At 43.2% G+C, this 20330-nt stretch overlaps 1 protein-coding gene across 3 annotated transcripts in view; it reads right to left on the bottom strand.

Moving 5' to 3' along the window:
- Nucleotides 1–20330, bottom strand: part of LOC129866022 (zinc finger CW-type PWWP domain protein 1-like) — a 72061-nt gene that overhangs the window by 32605 nt on the left and 19126 nt on the right. For all 3 annotated transcript variants that reach the window (XM_055939159.1, XM_055939158.1, XM_055939157.1), the window contains exons 4-8: nucleotides 19947–20013; nucleotides 19750–19865; nucleotides 15927–16037; nucleotides 15563–15677; nucleotides 11014–11089 (exon numbers count right to left, since the gene is read on the bottom strand). In XM_055939159.1, coding sequence (XP_055795134.1) covers nucleotides 11014–11089; nucleotides 15563–15677; nucleotides 15927–16037; nucleotides 19750–19865; nucleotides 19947–20013 — 485 coding nt within the window. The remainder of the gene's footprint in view (nucleotides 1–11013; nucleotides 11090–15562; nucleotides 15678–15926; nucleotides 16038–19749; nucleotides 19866–19946; nucleotides 20014–20330) is intronic.

Raw genomic sequence — 20330 nt, 5'->3', positions numbered from 1 at the left:
ATCTAACAGGGTACAGGTCAGTGTGTATCTAACAGGGTACAGGTCAGTGTGTATCTAACAGGGTACAGGTCAGTGTGTATCTAACAGGGTACAGGTCAGTGTGTATCTAACAGGGTACAGGTCAGTGTGTATCTAACAGGGTACAGGTCAGTGTGTATCTAACAGGGTACAGGTCAGTGTGTATCTAACAGGGTACAGGTCAGTGTGTATCTAACAGGGTACAGGTCAGTGTGTATCTAACAGGGTACAGGTCAGTGTGTATCTAACAGGGTACAGGTCAGTGTGTATCTAACAGGGTACAGGTCAGTGTGTATCTAACAGGGTACAGGTCAGTGTGTATCTAACAGGGTACAGGTCAGTGTGTATCTAACAGGGTACAGGTCAGTGTGTATCTAACAGGGTACAGGTCAGTGTGTATCTAACAGGGTACAGGTCAGTGTGTATCTAACAGGGTACAGGTCAGTGTGTATCTAACAGGGTACAGGTCAGTGTGTATCTAACAGGGTACAGGTCAGTGTGTATCTAACAGGGTACAGGTCAGTGTGTATCTAACAGGGTACAGGTCAGTGTGTATCTAACAGGGTACAGGTCAGTGTGTATCTAACAGGGTACAGGTCAGTGTGTATCTAACAGGGTACAGGTCAGTGTGTATCTAACAGGGTACAGGTCAGTGTGTATCTAACAGGGTACAGGTCAGTGTGTATCTAACAGGGTACAGGTCAGTGTGTATCTAACAGGGTACAGGTCAGTGTGTATCTAACAGGGTACAGGTCAGTGTGTATCTAACAGGGTACAGGTCAGTGTGTATCTAACAGGGTACAGGTCAGTGTGTATCTAACAGGGTACAGGTCAGTGTGTATCTAACAGGGTACAGGTCAGTGTGTATCTAACAGGGTACAGGTCAGTGTGTATCTAACAGGGTACAGGTCAGTGTGTATCTAACAGGGTACAGGTCAGTGTGTATCTAACAGGGTACAGGTCAGTGTGTATCTAACAGGGTACAGGTCAGTGTGTATCTAACAGGGTACAGGTCAGTGTGTATCTAACAGGGTACAGGTCAGTGTGTATCTAACAGGGTACAGGTCAGTGTGTATCTAACAGGGTACAGGTCAGTGTGTATCTAACAGGGTACAGGTCAGTGTGTATCTAACAGGGTACAGGTCAGTGTGTATCTAACAGGGTACAGGTCAGTGTGTATCTAACAGGGTACAGGTCAGTGTGTATCTAACAGGGTACAGGTCAGTGTGTATCTAACAGGGTACAGGTCAGTGTGTATCTAACAGGGTACAGGTCAGTGTGTATCTAACAGGGTACAGGTCAGTGTGTATCTAACAGGGTACAGGTCAGTGTGTATCTAACAGGGTACAGGTCAGTGTGTATCTAACAGGGTACAGGTCAGTGTGTATCTAACAGGGTACAGGTCAGTGTGTATCTAACAGGGTACAGGTCAGTGTGTATCTAACAGGGTACAGGTCAGTGTGTATCTAACAGGGTACAGGTCAGTGTGTATCTAACAGGGTACAGGTCAGTGTGTATCTAACAGGGTACAGGTCAGTGTGTATCTAACAGGGTACAGGTCAGTGTGTATCTAACAGGGTACAGGTCAGTGTGTATCTAACAGGGTACAGGTCAGTGTGTATCTAACAGGGTACAGGTCAGTGTGTATCTAACAGGGTACAGGTCAGTGTGTATCTAACAGGGTACAGGTCAGTGTGTATCTAACAGGGTACAGGTCAGTGTGTATCTAACAGGGTACAGGTCAGTGTGTATCTAACAGGGTACAGGTCAGTGTGTATCTAACAGGGTACAGGTCAGTGTGTATCTAACAGGGTACAGGTCAGTGTGTATCTAACAGGGTACAGGTCAGTGTGTATCTAACAGGGTACAGGTCAGTGTGTATCTAACAGGGTACAGGTCAGTGTGTATCTAACAGGGTACAGGTCAGTGTGTATCTAACAGGGTACAGGTCAGTGTGTATCTAACAGGGTACAGGTCAGTGTGTATCTAACAGGGTACAGGTCAGTGTGTATCTAACAGGGTACAGGTCAGTGTGTATCTAACAGGGTACAGGTCAGTGTGTATCTAACAGGGTACAGGTCAGTGTGTATCTAACAGGGTACAGGTCAGTGTGTATCTAACAGGGTACAGGTCAGTGTGTATCTAACAGGGTACAGGTCAGTGTGTATCTAACAGGGTACAGGTCAGTGTGTATCTAACAGGGTACAGGTCAGTGTGTATCTAACAGGGTACAGGTCAGTGTGTATCTAACAGGGTACAGGTCAGTGTGTATCTAACAGGGTACAGGTCAGTGTGTATCTAACAGGGTACAGGTCAGTGTGTATCTAACAGGGTACAGGTCAGTGTGTATCTAACAGGGTACAGGTCAGTGTGTATCTAACAGGGTACAGGTCAGTGTGTATCTAACAGGGTACAGGTCAGTGTGTATCTAACAGGGTACAGGTCAGTGTGTATCTAACAGGGTACAGGTCAGTGTGTATCTAACAGGGTACAGGTCAGTGTGTATCTAACAGGGTACAGGTCAGTGTGTATCTAACAGGGTACAGGTCAGTGTGTATCTAACAGGGTACAGGTCAGTGTGTATCTAACAGGGTACAGGTCAGTGTGTATCTAACAGGGTACAGGTCAGTGTGTATCTAACAGGGTACAGGTCAGTGTGTATCTAACAGGGTACAGGTCAGTGTGTATCTAACAGGGTACAGGTCAGTGTGTATCTAACAGGGTACAGGTCAGTGTGTATCTAACAGGGTACAGGTCAGTGTGTATCTAACAGGGTACAGGTCAGTGTGTATCTAACAGGGTACAGGTCAGTGTGTATCTAACAGGGTACAGGTCAGTGTGTATCTAACAGGGTACAGGTCAGTGTGTATCTAACAGGGTACAGGTCAGTGTGTATCTAACAGGGTACAGGTCAGTGTGTATCTAACAGGGTACAGGTCAGTGTGTATCTAACAGGGTACAGGTCAGTGTGTATCTAACAGGGTACAGGTCAGTGTGTATCTAACAGGGTACAGGTCAGTGTGTATCTAACAGGGTACAGGTCAGTGTGTATCTAACAGGGTACAGGTCAGTGTGTATCTAACAGGGTACAGGTCAGTGTGTATCTAACAGGGTACAGGTCAGTGTGTATCTAACAGGGTACAGGTCAGTGTGTATCTAACAGGGTACAGGTCAGTGTGTATCTAACAGGGTACAGGTCAGTGTGTATCTAACAGGGTACAGGTCAGTGTGTATCTAACAGGGTACAGGTCAGTGTGTATCTAACAGGGTACAGGTCAGTGTGTATCTAACAGGGTACAGGTCAGTGTGTATCTAACAGGGTACAGGTCAGTGTGTATCTAACAGGGTACAGGTCAGTGTGTATCTAACAGGGTACAGGTCAGTGTGTATCTAACAGGGTACAGGTCAGTGTGTATCTAACAGGGTACAGGTCAGTGTGTATCTAACAGGGTACAGGTCAGTGTGTATCTAACAGGGTACAGGTCAGTGTGTATCTAACAGGGTACAGGTCAGTGTGTATCTAACAGGGTACAGGTCAGTGTGTATCTAACAGGGTACAGGTCAGTGTGTATCTAACAGGGTACAGGTCAGTGTGTATCTAACAGGGTACAGGTCAGTGTGTATCTAACAGGGTACAGGTCAGTGTGTATCTAACAGGGTACAGGTCAGTGTGTATCTAACAGGGTACAGGTCAGTGTGTATCTAACAGGGTACAGGTCAGTGTGTATCTAACAGGGTACAGGTCAGTGTGTATCTAACAGGGTACAGGTCAGTGTGTATCTAACAGGGTACAGGTCAGTGTGTATCTAACAGGGTACAGGTCAGTGTGTATCTAACAGGGTACAGGTCAGTGTGTATCTAACAGGGTACAGGTCAGTGTGTATCTAACAGGGTACAGGTCAGTGTGTATCTAACAGGGTACAGGTCAGTGTGTATCTAACAGGGTACAGGTCAGTGTGTATCTAACAGGGTACAGGTCAGTGTGTATCTAACAGGGTACAGGTCAGTGTGTATCTAACAGGGTACAGGTCAGTGTGTATCTAACAGGGTACAGGTCAGTGTGTATCTAACAGGGTACAGGTCAGTGTGTATCTAACAGGGTACAGGTCAGTGTGTATCTAACAGGGTACAGGTCAGTGTGTATCTAACAGGGTACAGGTCAGTGTGTATCTAACAGGGTACAGGTCAGTGTGTATCTAACAGGGTACAGGTCAGTGTGTATCTAACAGGGTACAGGTCAGTGTGTATCTAACAGGGTACAGGTCAGTGTGTATCTAACAGGGTACAGGTCAGTGTGTATCTAACAGGGTACAGGTCAGTGTGTATCTAACAGGGTACAGGTCAGTGTGTATCTAACAGGGTACAGGTCAGTGTGTATCTAACAGGGTACAGGTCAGTGTGTATCTAACAGGGTACAGGTCAGTGTGTATCTAACAGGGTACAGGTCAGTGTGTATCTAACAGGGTACAGGTCAGTGTGTATCTAACAGGGTACAGGTCAGTGTGTATCTAACAGGGTACAGGTCAGTGTGTATCTAACAGGGTACAGGTCAGTGTGTATCTAACAGGGTACAGGTCAGTGTGTATCTAACAGGGTACAGGTCAGTGTGTATCTAACAGGGTACAGGTCAGTGTGTATCTAACAGGGTACAGGTCAGTGTGTATCTAACAGGGTACAGGTCAGTGTGTATCTAACAGGGTACAGGTCAGTGTGTATCTAACAGGGTACAGGTCAGTGTGTATCTAACAGGGTACAGGTCAGTGTGTATCTAACAGGGTACAGGTCAGTGTGTATCTAACAGGGTACAGGTCAGTGTGTATCTAACAGGGTACAGGTCAGTGTGTATCTAACAGGGTACAGGTCAGTGTGTATCTAACAGGGTACAGGTCAGTGTGTATCTAACAGGGTACAGGTCAGTGTGTATCTAACAGGGTACAGGTCAGTGTGTATCTAACAGGGTACAGGTCAGTGTGTATCTAACAGGGTACAGGTCAGTGTGTATCTAACAGGGTACAGGTCAGTGTGTATCTAACAGGGTACAGGTCAGTGTGTATCTAACAGGGTACAGGTCAGTGTGTATCTAACAGGGTACAGGTCAGTGTGTATCTAACAGGGTACAGGTCAGTGTGTATCTAACAGGGTACAGGTCAGTGTGTATCTAACAGGGTACAGGTCAGTGTGTATCTAACAGGGTACAGGTCAGTGTGTATCTAACAGGGTACAGGTCAGTGTGTATCTAACAGGGTACAGGTCAGTGTGTATCTAACAGGGTACAGGTCAGTGTGTATCTAACAGGGTACAGGTCAGTGTGTATCTAACAGGGTACAGGTCAGTGTGTATCTAACAGGGTACAGGTCAGTGTGTATCTAACAGGGTACAGGTCAGTGTGTATCTAACAGGGTACAGGTCAGTGTGTATCTAACAGGGTACAGGTCAGTGTGTATCTAACAGGGTACAGGTCAGTGTGTATCTAACAGGGTACAGGTCAGTGTGTATCTAACAGGGTACAGGTCAGTGTGTATCTAACAGGGTACAGGTCAGTGTGTATCTAACAGGGTACAGGTCAGTGTGTATCTAACAGGGTACAGGTCAGTGTGTATCTAACAGGGTACAGGTCAGTGTGTATCTAACAGGGTACAGGTCAGTGTGTATCTAACAGGGTACAGGTCAGTGTGTATCTAACAGGGTACAGGTCAGTGTGTATCTAACAGGGTACAGGTCAGTGTGTATCTAACAGGGTACAGGTCAGTGTGTATCTAACAGGGTACAGGTCAGTGTGTATCTAACAGGGTACAGGTCAGTGTGTATCTAACAGGGTACAGGTCAGTGTGTATCTAACAGGGTACAGGTCAGTGTGTATCTAACAGGGTACAGGTCAGGGTGTATCTAACAGGGTACAGGTTAGTGTGTATCTAACAGGGTACAGGTCAGTGTGTATCTAACAGGGTACAGGTCAGTGTGTATCTAACAGGGTACAGGTCAGTGTGTATCTAACAGGGTACAGGTCAGTGTGTATCTAACAGGGTACAGGTCAGTGTGTATCTAACAGGGTACAGGTCAGTGTGTATCTAACAGGGTACAGGTCAGTGTGTATCTAACAGGGTACAGGTCAGTGTGTATCTAACAGGGTACAGGTCAGTGTGTATCTAACAGGGTACAGGTCAGTGTGTATCTAACAGGGTACAGGTCAGTGTGTATCTAACAGGGTACAGGTCAGTGTGTATCTAACAGGGTACAGGTCAGTGTGTATCTAACAGGGTACAGGTCAGTGTGTATCTAACAGGGTACAGGTCAGTGTGTATCTAACAGGGTACAGGTCAGTGTGTATCTAACAGGGTACAGGTCAGTGTGTATCTAACAGGGTACAGGTCAGTGTGTATCTAACAGGGTACAGGTCAGTGTGTATCTAACAGGGTACAGGTCAGTGTGTATCTAACAGGGTACAGGTCAGTGTGTATCTAACAGGGTACAGGTCAGTGTGTATCTAACAGGGTACAGGTCAGTGTGTATCTAACAGGGTACAGGTCAGTGTGTATCTAACAGGGTACAGGTCAGTGTGTATCTAACAGGGTACAGGTCAGTGTGTATCTAACAGGGTACAGGTCAGTGTGTATCTAACAGGGTACAGGTCAGTGTGTATCTAACAGGGTACAGGTCAGTGTGTATCTAACAGGGTACAGGTCAGTGTGTATCTAACAGGGTACAGGTCAGTGTGTATCTAACAGGGTACAGGTCAGTGTGTATCTAACAGGGTACATGTCAGTGTGTATCTAACAGGGTACAGGTCAGTGTGTATCTAACAGGGTACAGGTCAGTGTGTATCTAACAGGGTACAGGTCAGTGTGTATCTAACAGGGTACAGGTCAGTGTGTATCTAACAGGGTACAGGTTAGTGTGTATCTAACAGGGTACAGGTCAGTGTGTATCTAACAGGGTACAGGTCAGTGTGTATCTAACAGGGTACAGGTCAGTGTGTATCTAACAGGGTACAGGTCAGTGTGTATCTAACAGGGTACAGGTCAGTGTGTATCTAACAGGGTACAGGTCAGTGTGTATCTAACAGGGTACAGGTCAGTGTGTATCTAACAGGGTACAGGTCAGTGTGTATCTAACAGGGTACAGGTCAGTGTGTATCTAACAGGGTACAGGTCAGTGTGTATCTAACAGGGTACAGGTCAGTGTGTATCTAACAGGGTACAGGTCAGTGTGTATCTAACAGGGTACAGGTTAGTGTGTATCTAACAGGGTACAGGTCAGTGTGTATCTAACAGGGTACAGGTCAGTGTGTATCTAACAGGGTACAGGTCAGTGTGTATCTAACAGGGTACAGGTTAGTGTGTATCTAACAGGGTACAGGTCAGTGTGTATCTAACAGGGTACAGGTCAGTGTGTATCTAACAGGGTACAGGTCAGTGTGTATCTAACAGGGTACAGGTCAGTGTGTATCTAACAGGGTACAGGTCAGTGTGTATCTAACAGGGTACAGGTCAGTGTGTATCTAACAGGGTACAGGTCAGTGTGTATCTAACAGGGTACAGGTCAGTGTGTATCTAACAGGGTACAGGTCAGTGTGTATCTAACAGGGTACAGGTCAGTGTGTATCTAACAGGGTACAGGTTAGTGTGTATCTAACAGGGTACAGGTCAGTGTGTATCTAACAGGGTACAGGTCAGTGTGTATCTAACAGGGTACAGGTCAGTGTGTATCTAACAGGGTACAGGTCAGTGTGTATCTAACAGGGTACAGGTCAGTGTGTATCTAACAGGGTACAGGTCAGTGTGTATCTAACAGGGTACAGGTCAGTGTGTATCTAACAGGGTACAGGTCAGTGTGTATCTAACAGGGTACAGGTCAGTGTGTATCTAACAGGGTACAGGTCAGTGTGTATCTAACAGGGTACAGGTCAGTGTGTATCTAACAGGGTACAGGTCAGTGTGTATCTAACAGGGTACAGGTCAGTGTGTATCTAACAGGGTACAGGTCAGTGTGTATCTAACAGGGTACAGGTCAGTGTGTATCTAACAGGGTACAGGTCAGTGTGTATCTAACAGGGTACAGGTCAGTGTGTATCTAACAGGGTACAGGTCAGTGTGTATCTAACAGGGTACAGGTCAGTGTGTATCTAACAGGGTACAGGTCAGTGTGTATCTTACAGGGTACAGGTCAAGGTGTATCTATCAGGGTACAGGTCAGTGTGTATCTTACAGGGTACAGGTCAGTGTGTATCTAACAGGGTACAGGTCAGTGTGTATCTTACAGGGTACAGGTCAGTGTGTATCTAACAGGGTACAGGTTAGTGTGTATCTTACAGGGTACAGGTTAGTGTGTATCTAACAGGGTACAGGTCAGTGTGTATCTAACAGGGTACAGGTCAGTGTGTATCTAACAGGGTACAGGTCAGTGTGTATCTAACAGGGTACAGGTCAGTGTGTATCTTACAGGGTACAGGTCAGTGTGTATCTTACAGGGTACAGGTCAGTGTGTATCTAACAGGGTACAGGTCAGTGTGTATCTTACAGGGTACAGGTCAGTGTGTATCTAACAGGGTACAGGTCAGTGTGTATCTAACAGGGTACAGGTCAGTGTGTATCTAACAGGGTACAGGTCAGTGTGTATCTTACAGGGTACAGGTCAGTGTGTATCTATCAGGGTACAGGTTAGTGTGTATCTAACAGGGTACAGGTCAGTGTGTATCTTACAGGGTAAAGGTTAGTGTGTATCTATCAGGGTACAGGTCAGTGTGTATCTAACAGGGTACAGGTCAGTGTGTATCTTACAGGGTACAGGTTAGTGTGTATCTTACAGGGTACAGGTCAGTGTGTATCTAACAGGGTACAGGTCAGTGTGTATCTATCAGGGTACAGGTCAGTGTGTATCTAACAGGGTACAGGTCAGTGTGTATCTAACAGGGTACAGGTCAGTGTGTATCTAACAGGGTACAGGTCAGTGTGTATCTAACAGGGTACAGGTCAGTGTGTATCTAACAGGGTACAGGTCAGTGTGTATCTAACAGGGTACAGGTCAGTGTGTATCTTACAGGGTACAGGTCAGTGTGTATCTAACAGGGTACAGGTCAAGGTGTATCTAACAGGGTACAGGTCAGTGTGTATCTAACAGGGTACAGGTCAGTGTGTATCTAACAGGGTACAGGTCAGTGTGTATCTAACAGGGTACAGGTCAGTGTGTATCTTACAGGGTACAGGTCAGTGTGTATCTAACAGGGTACAGGTCAGTGTGTATCTAACAGGGTACAGGTCAAGGTGTATCTAACAGGGTACAGGTCAAGGTGTATCTAACAGGGTACAGGTCAAGGTGTATCTTACAGGGTACAGGTTAGTGTGTATCTTACAGGGTACAGGTCAGTGTGTATCTAACAGGGTACAGGTCAGTGTGTATCTAACAGGGTACAGGTCAGTGTGTATCTATCAGGGTACAGGTCAGTGTGTATCTTACAGGGTACAGGTCAGTGTGTATCTAACAGGGTACAGGTCAGTGTGTATCTAACAGGGTACAGGTCAGTGTGTATCTTACAGGGTACAGGTCAGTGTGTATCTAACAGGGTACAGGTCAGTGTGTATCTAACAGGGTACAGGTCAGTGTGTATCTAACAGGGTACAGGTCAGTGTGTATCTAACAGGGTACAGGTCAGTGTGTATCTAACAGGGTACAGGTCAGTGTGTATCTAACAGGGTACAGGTCAGTGTGTATCTTACAGGGTACAGGTTAGTGTGTATCTTACAGGGTACAGGTCAGTGTGTATCTAACAGGGTACAGGTCAGTGTGTATCTAACAGGGTACAGGTCAGTGTGTATCTAACAGGGTACAGGTCAAGGTGTATCTAACAGGGTACAGGTCAGTGTGTATCTAACAGGGTACAGGTCAGTGTGTATCTAACAGGGTACAGGTCAGTGTGTATCTAACAGGGTACAGGTCAGTGTGTATCTAACAGGGTACAGGTCAGTGTGTATCTAACAGGGTACAGGTCAGTGTGTATCTAACAGGGTACAGGTCAGTGTGTATCTTACAGGGTACAGGTCAGTGTGTATCTAACAGGGTACAGGTCAGTGTGTATCTATCAGGGTACAGGTTAATGTGTATCTTACAGGGTACAGGTCAGTGTGTATCTAACAGGGTACAGGTCAGGGTACAGGTCAGTGTGTATCTATCAGGGTACAGGTTAATGTGTATCTTACAGGGTACAGGTCAGTGTGTATCTAACAGGGTACAGGTCAGGGTACAGGTCAGTGTGTATCTATCAGGGTACAGGTCAGGGTGTATCTTACAGGGTACAGGTTAGTGTGTATCTTACAGGGTACAGGTCAGTGTGTATCTAACAGGGTACAGGTTAGTGTGTATCTTACAGGGTACAGGTCAGGGTACAGGTCAGTGTGTATTTAACAGGGTACAGGTCAGTGTGTATCTATCAGGGTACAGGTCAGGGTGTATCTTACAGGGTACAGGTTAGTGTGTATCTATCAAGGTACAGGTTAATGTGTATCTTACAGGGTACAGGTCAGTGTGTATCTAACAGGGTACAGGTCAGTGTGTATCTATCAAGGTACAGGTTAATGTGTATCTTACAGGGTACAGGTTAGTGTGTATCTAACAGGGTACAGGTCAGTGTGTATCTTACAGGGTACAGGTCAGTGTGTATCTAACAGGGTACAGGTCAGTGTGTATCTATCAAGGTACAGGTTAATGTGTATCTTACAGGGTACAGGTCAGTGTGTATCTAACAGGGTACAGGTCAGGGTACAGGTCAGTGTGTATCTATCAGGGTACAGGTCAGGGTGTATCTTACAGGGTACAGGTTAGTGTGTATCTTACAGGGTACAGGTCAGTGTGTATCTAACAGGGTACAGGTTAGTGTGTATCTTACAGGGTACAGGTCAGGGTACAGGTCAGTGTGTATTTAACAGGGTACAGGTCAGTGTGTATCTATCAGGGTACAGGTCAGGGTGTATCTTACAGGGTACAGGTTAGTGTGTATCTTACAGGGTACAGGTCAGTATTCCTGTTGAACTGGCAGAAGGTCTTGGTGTCTGGATCTCTCTCCACTATCGCCGGCCACCTGGATCAATTAATCAATAACACATTGTCAATACAATCAGTGGAGGACAGGACAGTGGTTATTCATGGGTTATACAGCAGTGTTATATAGACTTTCCTAGTTTGTCCATTCATCCTAAATTGAGGCTAGAGGTCGCATTAGCTTCCAGAAATCAGCATTTTGAAAAGGAAGACCATCAAAGAATCTGTGTTTTTTAACCATTTCACCTGCATTTCATATTGACGTCAACAGTGTTGTTTTGATTCAATGGAGTGATCAGGGTATAGTTATAGTTTACAGCAGCTATAGTTTCCCTTCACACAAAATACATCACTGCACCACTTTCACCAAAAATAGCTTAATCAGTGGCTGTTTGGCTGGAAGCCACAAAAATGTTGACACATTTAAATGTTAATGAGCTTACAATGAGAAAGCAAGGTATAAAAAAAAAAAATCATGCATGGCCATCATATTTATAATGTTTAGCATAGAAGGAATGTAGCCATCATATGTCTAATGTTTAGCATAGAAGGAATGTAGCCATCATATGTCTAATGTTTAGCATTGAAGGAATGTAGCCATCATATGTCTAATGTTTAGCATTGAAGGAATGTAGCCATCATATGTCTAATGTTTAGCATAGAAGGAATGTAGCCATCATATGTCTAATGTTTAGCATAGAAGGAATGTAGCCATCATATGTCTAATGTTTAGCATTGAAGGAATGTAGCCATCATATGTCTAATGTTTAGCATTGAAGGAATGTAGCCATCATATTTATAATGTTTAGCATTGAAGGAATGTAGCCATCATATTTATAATGTTTAGCATTGAAGGAATGTAGCCATCATATTTATAATGTTTAGCATTGAAGGAATGTAGCCATCATATGTCTAATGTTTAGCATTGAAGGAATGTAGCCATCATATTTATAATGTTTAGCATTGAAGGAATGTAGCCATCATATTTATAATGTTTAGCATTGAAGGAATGTAGCCATCATATTTATAATGTTTAGCATTGAAGGAATGTAGCCATCATATTTATAATGTTTAGCATAGAAGGAATGTAGCCATCATATTTCTAATGTTTAGCAGAGAAGGAATGTAGCCATCATATTTATAATGTTTAGCATTGAAGGAATGTAGCCATCATATTTATAATGTTTAGCATAGAAGGAATGTAGCCATCATATTTATAATGTTTAGCATAGAAGGAATGTAGCCATCATATTTCTAATGTTTAGCAGAGAAGGAATGTAGCCATCATATTTATAATGTTTAGCATTGAAGGAATGTAGCCATCATATTTATAATGTTTAGCATTGAAGGAATGTAGCCATCATATTTATAATGTTTAGCATTGAAGGAATGTAGCCATCATATTTATAATGTTTAGCATTGAAGGAATGTAGCCATCATATTTATAATGTTTAGCATAGAAGGAATGTAGCCATCATATTTCTAATGTTTAGCAGAGAAGGAATGTAGCCATCATATTTCTAATGTTTAGCAGAGAAGGAATGTAGCCATCATATTTATAATGTTTAGCATTGAAGGAATGTAGCCATCATATTTATAATGTTTAGCATTGAAGGAATGTAGCCATCATATTTATAATGTTTAGCATTGAAGGAATGTAGCCATCATATTTATAATGTTTAGCATTGAAGGAATGTAGCCATCATATTTATAATGTTTAGCATAGAAGGAATGTAGCCATCATATTTCTAATGTTTAGCAGAGAAGGAATGTAGCCATCATATTTCTAATGTTTAGCAGAGAAGGAATGTAGCCATCATATTTATAATGTTTAGCATTGAAGTTAATTTTACCGGAGAAAAGTATATGAGAGAAGTAGCTAAACATCAGAGTTCTGTCTGCTGATAGAATATCCATTTGTGAATTAAGGAATTTTATTGATCTGACAATGAGCAAAGATTTCTCATCCGAGTGGAGGAATGCAACCAAAGCACTAAATTAGTCTGAAGCCGAGCACAAATTACAATAAGAAGCATTTTTAGATCTGCGTTTTCAAAACGTAGCAAGGTATTTCTGATTCGTTTGATATTTTTTCCCTGCATGAAAAACACAGAATTCTGCATTAACACCTGGCGGCTAATGAGGGTTTAGTCTAAATTATATTACAATGGGAATATGATGGCATTGCAGCATTAGTGTGTTAAGTACACTCCATGACCAACACCATGTGGACACCTGCTCGTCCAACATCTCATTCCAAAATCATGGTCATTAATGTGGAGTTGGTCCCCCCTTTGCTGCTATAACAGCCTCCACTCTTCTGGGAAGGCTTTCCACTAGATGTTGGAACATTGCTGCTATAACAGCCTCCACTCTTCTGGGAAGGCTTTCCACTAGATGTTGGAACATTGCTGCTATAACAGCCTCCACTCTTCTGGGAAGGCTTTCCCCTAGATGTTGGAACATTGCTGCTGTAACAGCCTCCACTCTTCTGGGAAGGCTTTCCACTAGATGTTGGAACATTGCTGCTATAACAGCCTCCACTCTTCTGGGAAAGCTTTCCACTAGATGTTGGAACATTGCTGCTATAACAGCCTCCAGTCTTCTGGGAAGGCTTTCCACTAGATGTTGGAACATTGCTGCTATAACAGCCTCCAGTCTTCTGGGAAGGCTTTCCACTAGATGTTGGAACATTGCTGCTATAACAGCCTCCAGTCTTCTGGGAAGGCTTTCCACTAGATGTTGGAACATTGCTGCTATAACAGCCTCCACTCTTCTGGGAAGGCTTTCCACTAGATGTTGGAACATTGCTGCTATAACAGCCTCCACTCTTCTGGGAAGGCTTTCCACTAGATGTTGGAACATTGCTGCTATAACAGCCTCCACTCTTCTGGGAAGGCTTTCCACTAGATGTTGGAACATTGCTGCGGGGACTTGCTTCAATTCAGCCACAAGAGCATTAGTGAGGTCGGGCACTGATGTTGGGCGATTAGGCCTGGCTTGCAGTCGGTGTTCCAATTCAATTTAGCCACTTTAAACTATGCCACTTTATGTTTGCATACCCTACAGTACTCATCTCATATGTATATACCGTACTCTATACCATCTACTGCATCTTGCCTATGCCGTTCTGTACCATCACTCATTCATATATCTTTATGTACATATTCTTTATCCCTTTACACTTGTGTGTGTATAAGGTAGTAGTTGTGGAATTGTTAGGTTAGATTACTTGTTGGTTATTACTGCATTGTCGGAACTAGAAGCACAAGCATTTCGCTACACTCGCATTAACATCTGCTAACCATGTGTATGTGACTAATAAAATTTGATTTGATTTGATTTTCATCCCAAAGGTGTTCAATGGGGTTGAAGTCAGGGCTCTGTGCAGGCAAGTCAAGTTCTTCCACACTGATCTCTACAAACCATTTCTGTATGGACCTTGTTTTGTGCACGGGGGCATTGTCATGCTGAAACAGGAAAGGGCCTTCTCCAAACTCGTCTAGAATGTCTTTATATGCTGTTAAGATTTCCCTTCACTGGAACTAAGGGGCCCAAACCATGAAAAACAGCCCCAGACCATTAGTCCTCCACCAAACTTTACAGTTGGCACTATACATTGGGGCAGGTAGCGTTCTCCTGGCATCCTTCTAACCCAGATTAGTCTGTTGGACTGCCAGATGGTGAAGCGTGATTCATCACTCCAGAGAACAGGTTTCCACTGCTCCAGTCCAATGGCGGCGAGCCTTACACCACTCCAGCTGACGCTTAGCATTGAGCATAGTGATGTTAGGCTTGAAAATCCATTTCATGAAACTCCCGACAAACAGTTATTGTGCTGACGTTGCTTCCAGAGGCAGTTTAGAACTCTGCAGTGAGTGTTGCAACCGAGAACCAACGATTTTTGCACTCTGCGTTCCCGTTCTGTGAGATTGTGTGGCCTACCACTTCGCTGCTGAGCCGTTGTTGCTCCTAGACGTTTCCACTTCACAAAAACAGCACTTAGTTGCTTGGGGAAGCTCTAGCAGGGCAGAAATTTGACGAACTGACTTGTTGGAAAGGTGGCATCCTATGACGGTGACACGTTGAAAGTCACTTATCTCTTCAGTAAGGCCATTCTACTGACAATGTTTGTCTATGGAGATTGCATGGCTGTGTGTTTGATTTTATACACCTGTCAGCAACTGGTGTGGCTGAAATAGCTGAATCGCCTAATTTGGAGGGGTGTCTTTGTATGTGTGTGTGGATAGTGTTCAGTATGTGTGTGTGGATAGTGGAGGCAGGGTAGCCTAGTGGTCAGAGCGTTGGACTAGTAACCGAAAGGTTGCAAGATCAAATCCCCGAGCTGACAAGGTACAAATCTGTCGTTCCGCCCCTGAACAAGGCAGTTAACCCACTGTTCCCCAGTAGGCCGTCATTGAAAATAAGAATTTGTTCTTAACTGACTTGCCAAGTTAAACAAATATTTTTTTTTAATTGTGTGGATAGTGTTCAGAATGTGTGCGTAGTGTACCAAGGATATCCAATCTGTTGAGCCCAGACCAGAGACCCAGGAACCAGACTGCTGTTGATGACATCACACTCTTGTTCCGACCAGCTGTCCTCCGCAGCCTCACAGAGACCAGGGCCTACACAAACACACATTAAATACCCACTGGGCAAAAATTCATGTGATGATGTTGAATACACTTGGGAAACATATCAGATTTGCAAAAAGTCATCATATATATTTTTTTTAAATCCAATGACATTGTGACTTTTTTTGATTGAATTCATGTTTGTTGACAAATCAACCCAATGTCATTGGTTCAATGTCAACATTTTCTGATGCTGAGTGTAAGGAGAGGCTGAATCCTTGTGTGGTGATGTGTGTGTACCTGTGTCATGTATACAGGTCCAGTCGCTGGGAAGGGCAGCCAGGTCAACGTGTCTCTCCACTCTCCTCCATTTCCCACAGACAGACCTACTACACTGAACCCACTGATCAACTAGAGGGGGAGGACAGGGGGGATGAGAGAACGAAGGTGTGGGACACAGACAGAAAGAAGAGGAATATGGAGACAGTGGGGGAAATAGGGAGAGAATGAGAGAGAGGGAAGAGGTAGAGGATAAAATACCCACATAACTGTTATAGTCTACCACCATCTGAATGGTTATGGGTCTGAATGAATAACTGTTATAGTCTACCACCATCTGAATGGTTATGGGTCTGAATGAATAACTGCTATAGTCTACCACCATCTGAATGGTTATGGGTCTGAATGAATAACTGCTATAGTCTACCACCATCCGAATGGTTATGGGTCTGAATGAATAACTGTTATAGTCTACCACCATCTGAATGGTTATGGGTCTGAATGAATAACTGCTATAGTCTACCACCATCTGAATGGTTATGGGTCTGAATGAATAACTGCTATAGTCTACCACCATCCGAATGGTTATGGGTCTGAATGAATAACTGTTATAGTCTACCACCATCTGAATGGTTATGGGTCTGAATGAATAACTGCTATAGTCTACCACCATCTGAATGGTTATGGGTCTGAATTAATAACTACTATAGTCTACCACCATCCGAATGGTTATGGGTCTGAATGAATAACTGTTATAGTCTACCACCATCTGAATGGTTATGGGTCTGAATGAATAACTGCTATAGTCTACCACCATCTGAATGGTTATGGGTCTGAATGAATAACTGCTATAGTCTACCACCATCCGAATGGTTATGGGTCTGAATGAATAACTGTTATAGTCTACCACCATCTGAATGGTTATGGGTCTGAATGAATAACTGCTATAGTCTACCACCATCTGAATGGTTATGGGTCTGAATTAATAACTACTATAGTCTACCACCATCTGAATGGTTATGGGTCTGAATGAATAACTGCTATAGTCTACCACCATCCGAATGGTTATGGGTCTGAATGAATAACTGTTATAGTCTACCACCATCCGAATGGTTATGGGTCTGAATGAATAACTGTTATAGTCTACCACCATCTGAATGGTTATGGGTCTGAATGAATAACTGCTATAGTCTACCACCATCCGAATGGTTATGGGTCTGAATGAATAACTGTTATAGTCTACCACCATCTGAATGGTTATGGGTCTGAATGAATAACTGTTATAGTCTACCACCATCTGAATGGTTATGGGTCTGAATGAATAACTGTTATAGTCTACCACCATCCGAATGGTTATGGGTCTGAATGAATAACTGTTATAGTCTACCACCATCTGAATGGTTATGGGTCTGAATGAATAACTGTTATAGTCTACCACCATCTGAATGGTTATGGGTCTGAATGAATAACTGTTATAGTCTACCACCATCTGAATGGTTATGGGTCTGAATGAATAACTGCTATAGTCTACCACCATCCGAATGGTTATGGGTCTGAATGAATAACTGCTATAGTCTACCACCATCTGAATGGTTATGGGTCTGAATGAATAACTGTTATAGTCTACCACCATCTGAATGGTTATGGGTCTGAATGAATAACTGCTATAGTCTACCACCATCTGAATGGTTATGGGTCTGAATTAATAACTGTTATAGTCTACCACCATCTGAATGGGTCTGAATGAATAACTGTTATAGTCTACCACCATCTGAATGGGTCTGAATGAATAACTGCTATAGTCTACCACCATCTGAATGGTTATGGGTCTGAATTAATAACTACTATAGTCTACCACCATCTGAATGGTTATGGGTCTGAATTAATAACTGCTATAGTCTACCACCATCTGAATGGTTATGGGTCTGAATGAATAACTGTTATAGTCTACCACCATCTGAATGGTTATGGGTCTGAATGAATAACTGCTATAGTCTACCACCATCTGAATGGGTCTGAATGAATAACTGCTATAGTCTACCACCATCCGAATGGTTATGGGTCTGAATGAATAACTGTTATAGTCTACCACCATCTGAATGGTTATGGGTCTGAATGAATAACTGTTATAGTCTACCACCATCCGAATGGTTATGGGTCTGAATGAATAACTGTTATAGTCTACCACCATCTGAATGGTTATGGGTCTGAATGAATAACTGTTATAGTCTACCACCATCCGAATGGTTATGGGTCTGAATGAATAACTGTTATAGTCTACCACCATCTGAATGGTTATGGGTCTGAATGAATAACTGTTATAGTCTACCACCATCTGAATGGTTATGGGTCTGAATGAATAACTGTTATAGTCTACCACCATCTGAATGGTTATGGGTCTGAATGAATAACTGTTATAGTCTACCACCATCTGAATGGTTATGGGTCTGAATGAATAACTGTTATAGTCTACCACCATCTGAATGGTTATGGGTCTGAATGAATAACTGTTATAGTCTACCACCATCTGAATGGTTATGGGTCTGAATGAATAACTGTTATAGTCTACCACCATCTGAATGGTTATGGGTCTGAATGAATAACTGTTATAGTCTACCACCATCTGAATGGTTATGGGTCTGAATGAATAACTGTTATAGTCTACCACCATCCGAATGGTTATGGGTCTGAATGAATAACTGCTATAGTCTACCACCATCTGAATGGTTATGGGTCTGAATTAATAACTGTTATAGTCTACCACCATCTGAATGGTTATGGGTCTGAATTAATAACTGCTATAGTCTACCACCATCTGAATGGTTATGGGTCTGAATGAATAACTGTTATAGTCTACCACCATCTGAATGGGTCTGAATGAATAACTGCTATAGTCTACCACCATCTGAATGGGTCTGAATTAATAACTGTTATAGTCTACTACCATCTGAATGGTTACGGGTCTGAATTAATAACTGTTATAGTCTACCACCATCTGAATGGTTATGGGTCTGAATTAATAACTGTTATAGTCTACCACCATCTGAATGGTTATGGGTCTGAATGAATAACTGTTATAGTCTACCACCATCTGAATGGGTCTGAATGAATAACTGCTATAGTCTACCACCATCTGAATGGTTATGGGTCTGAATGAATAACTGTTATAGTCTACCACCATCTGAATGGGTCTGAATGAATAACTGCTATAGTCTACCACCATCTGAATGGGTCTGAATGAATAACTGCTATAGTCTACCACCATCTGAATGGTTATGGGTCTGAATGAATAACTGTTATAGTCTACCACCATCTGAATGGTTATGGGTCTGAATGAATAACTGTTATAGTCTACCACCATCTGAATGGTTATGGGTCTGAATGAATAACTGTTATAGTCTACCACCATCCGAATGGTTATGGGTCTGAATGAATAACTGCTATAGTCTACCACCATCTGAATGGTTATGGGTCTGAATGAATAACTGCTATAGTCTACCACCATCCGAATGGTTATGGGTCTGAATGAATAACTGCTATAGTCTACCACCATCTGAATGGTTATGGGTCTGAATGAATAACTGCTATAGTCTACCACCATCCGAATGGTTATGGGTCTGTATAAATAACTGTTATAGTCTACCACCATCTGAATGGTTATGGGTCTGAATGAATAACTGCTATAGTCTACCACCATCTGAATGGTTATGGGTCTGAATGAATAACTGCTATAGTCTACCACCATCTGAATGGTTATGGGTCTGAATGAATAACTGCTATAGTCTACCACCATCTGAATGGTTATGGGTCTGAATGAATAACTGCTAGAGGATAAAATACCCACATTCTGCACTGGAGTCGCTGTCTTCCTGTTCCTCCCTTTTTCTCTGTCTCTTCCTCTGTGAGCCGGACGCTGCAGTCTTTCTCTCACCAGACACTCTCCTGGGAGGCTCTTCCTCCCTGTTCAGAAGCACCATTGTAGCAAAACAACCCATATTTCATCTCTAGTTACACATGATGGTTCTAGTAAAGGTGTTTTACCTGAGAGAGACCTGGTCAATTGTGGCCTGCAGCAACTCCACCTCACTCAGCACAGCTCTGGCATCCTCTACACACACACACCACACACACACACACACACACACACACACACACACACACACACACACACACACACACACACACACACACACACACACACACACACACACACACACACACACACACACACACACACACACACACACACACACACAAACTCCCACCCGCAGAGTAAAGAGTTAAACATCTCCTACAATCACTGTTGTGATTCTTCTGAATGAGTAACATATTTTGTCTTTTCCAATGTGAAGGGTCAAGTCTCTTCTTCTATGAGAAAACGATAAGAGTGAAATGACAAGAGAGATACAGTTGACGTCTGAAGTT

This window comes from Salvelinus fontinalis, chromosome 11 (assembly GCF_029448725.1).
Source record: "Salvelinus fontinalis isolate EN_2023a chromosome 11, ASM2944872v1, whole genome shotgun sequence".
Classification (NCBI taxonomy): Eukaryota; Metazoa; Chordata; class Actinopteri; order Salmoniformes; family Salmonidae; genus Salvelinus; species Salvelinus fontinalis.
This window is presented reverse-complemented; position numbering and strand designations above follow the sequence as displayed.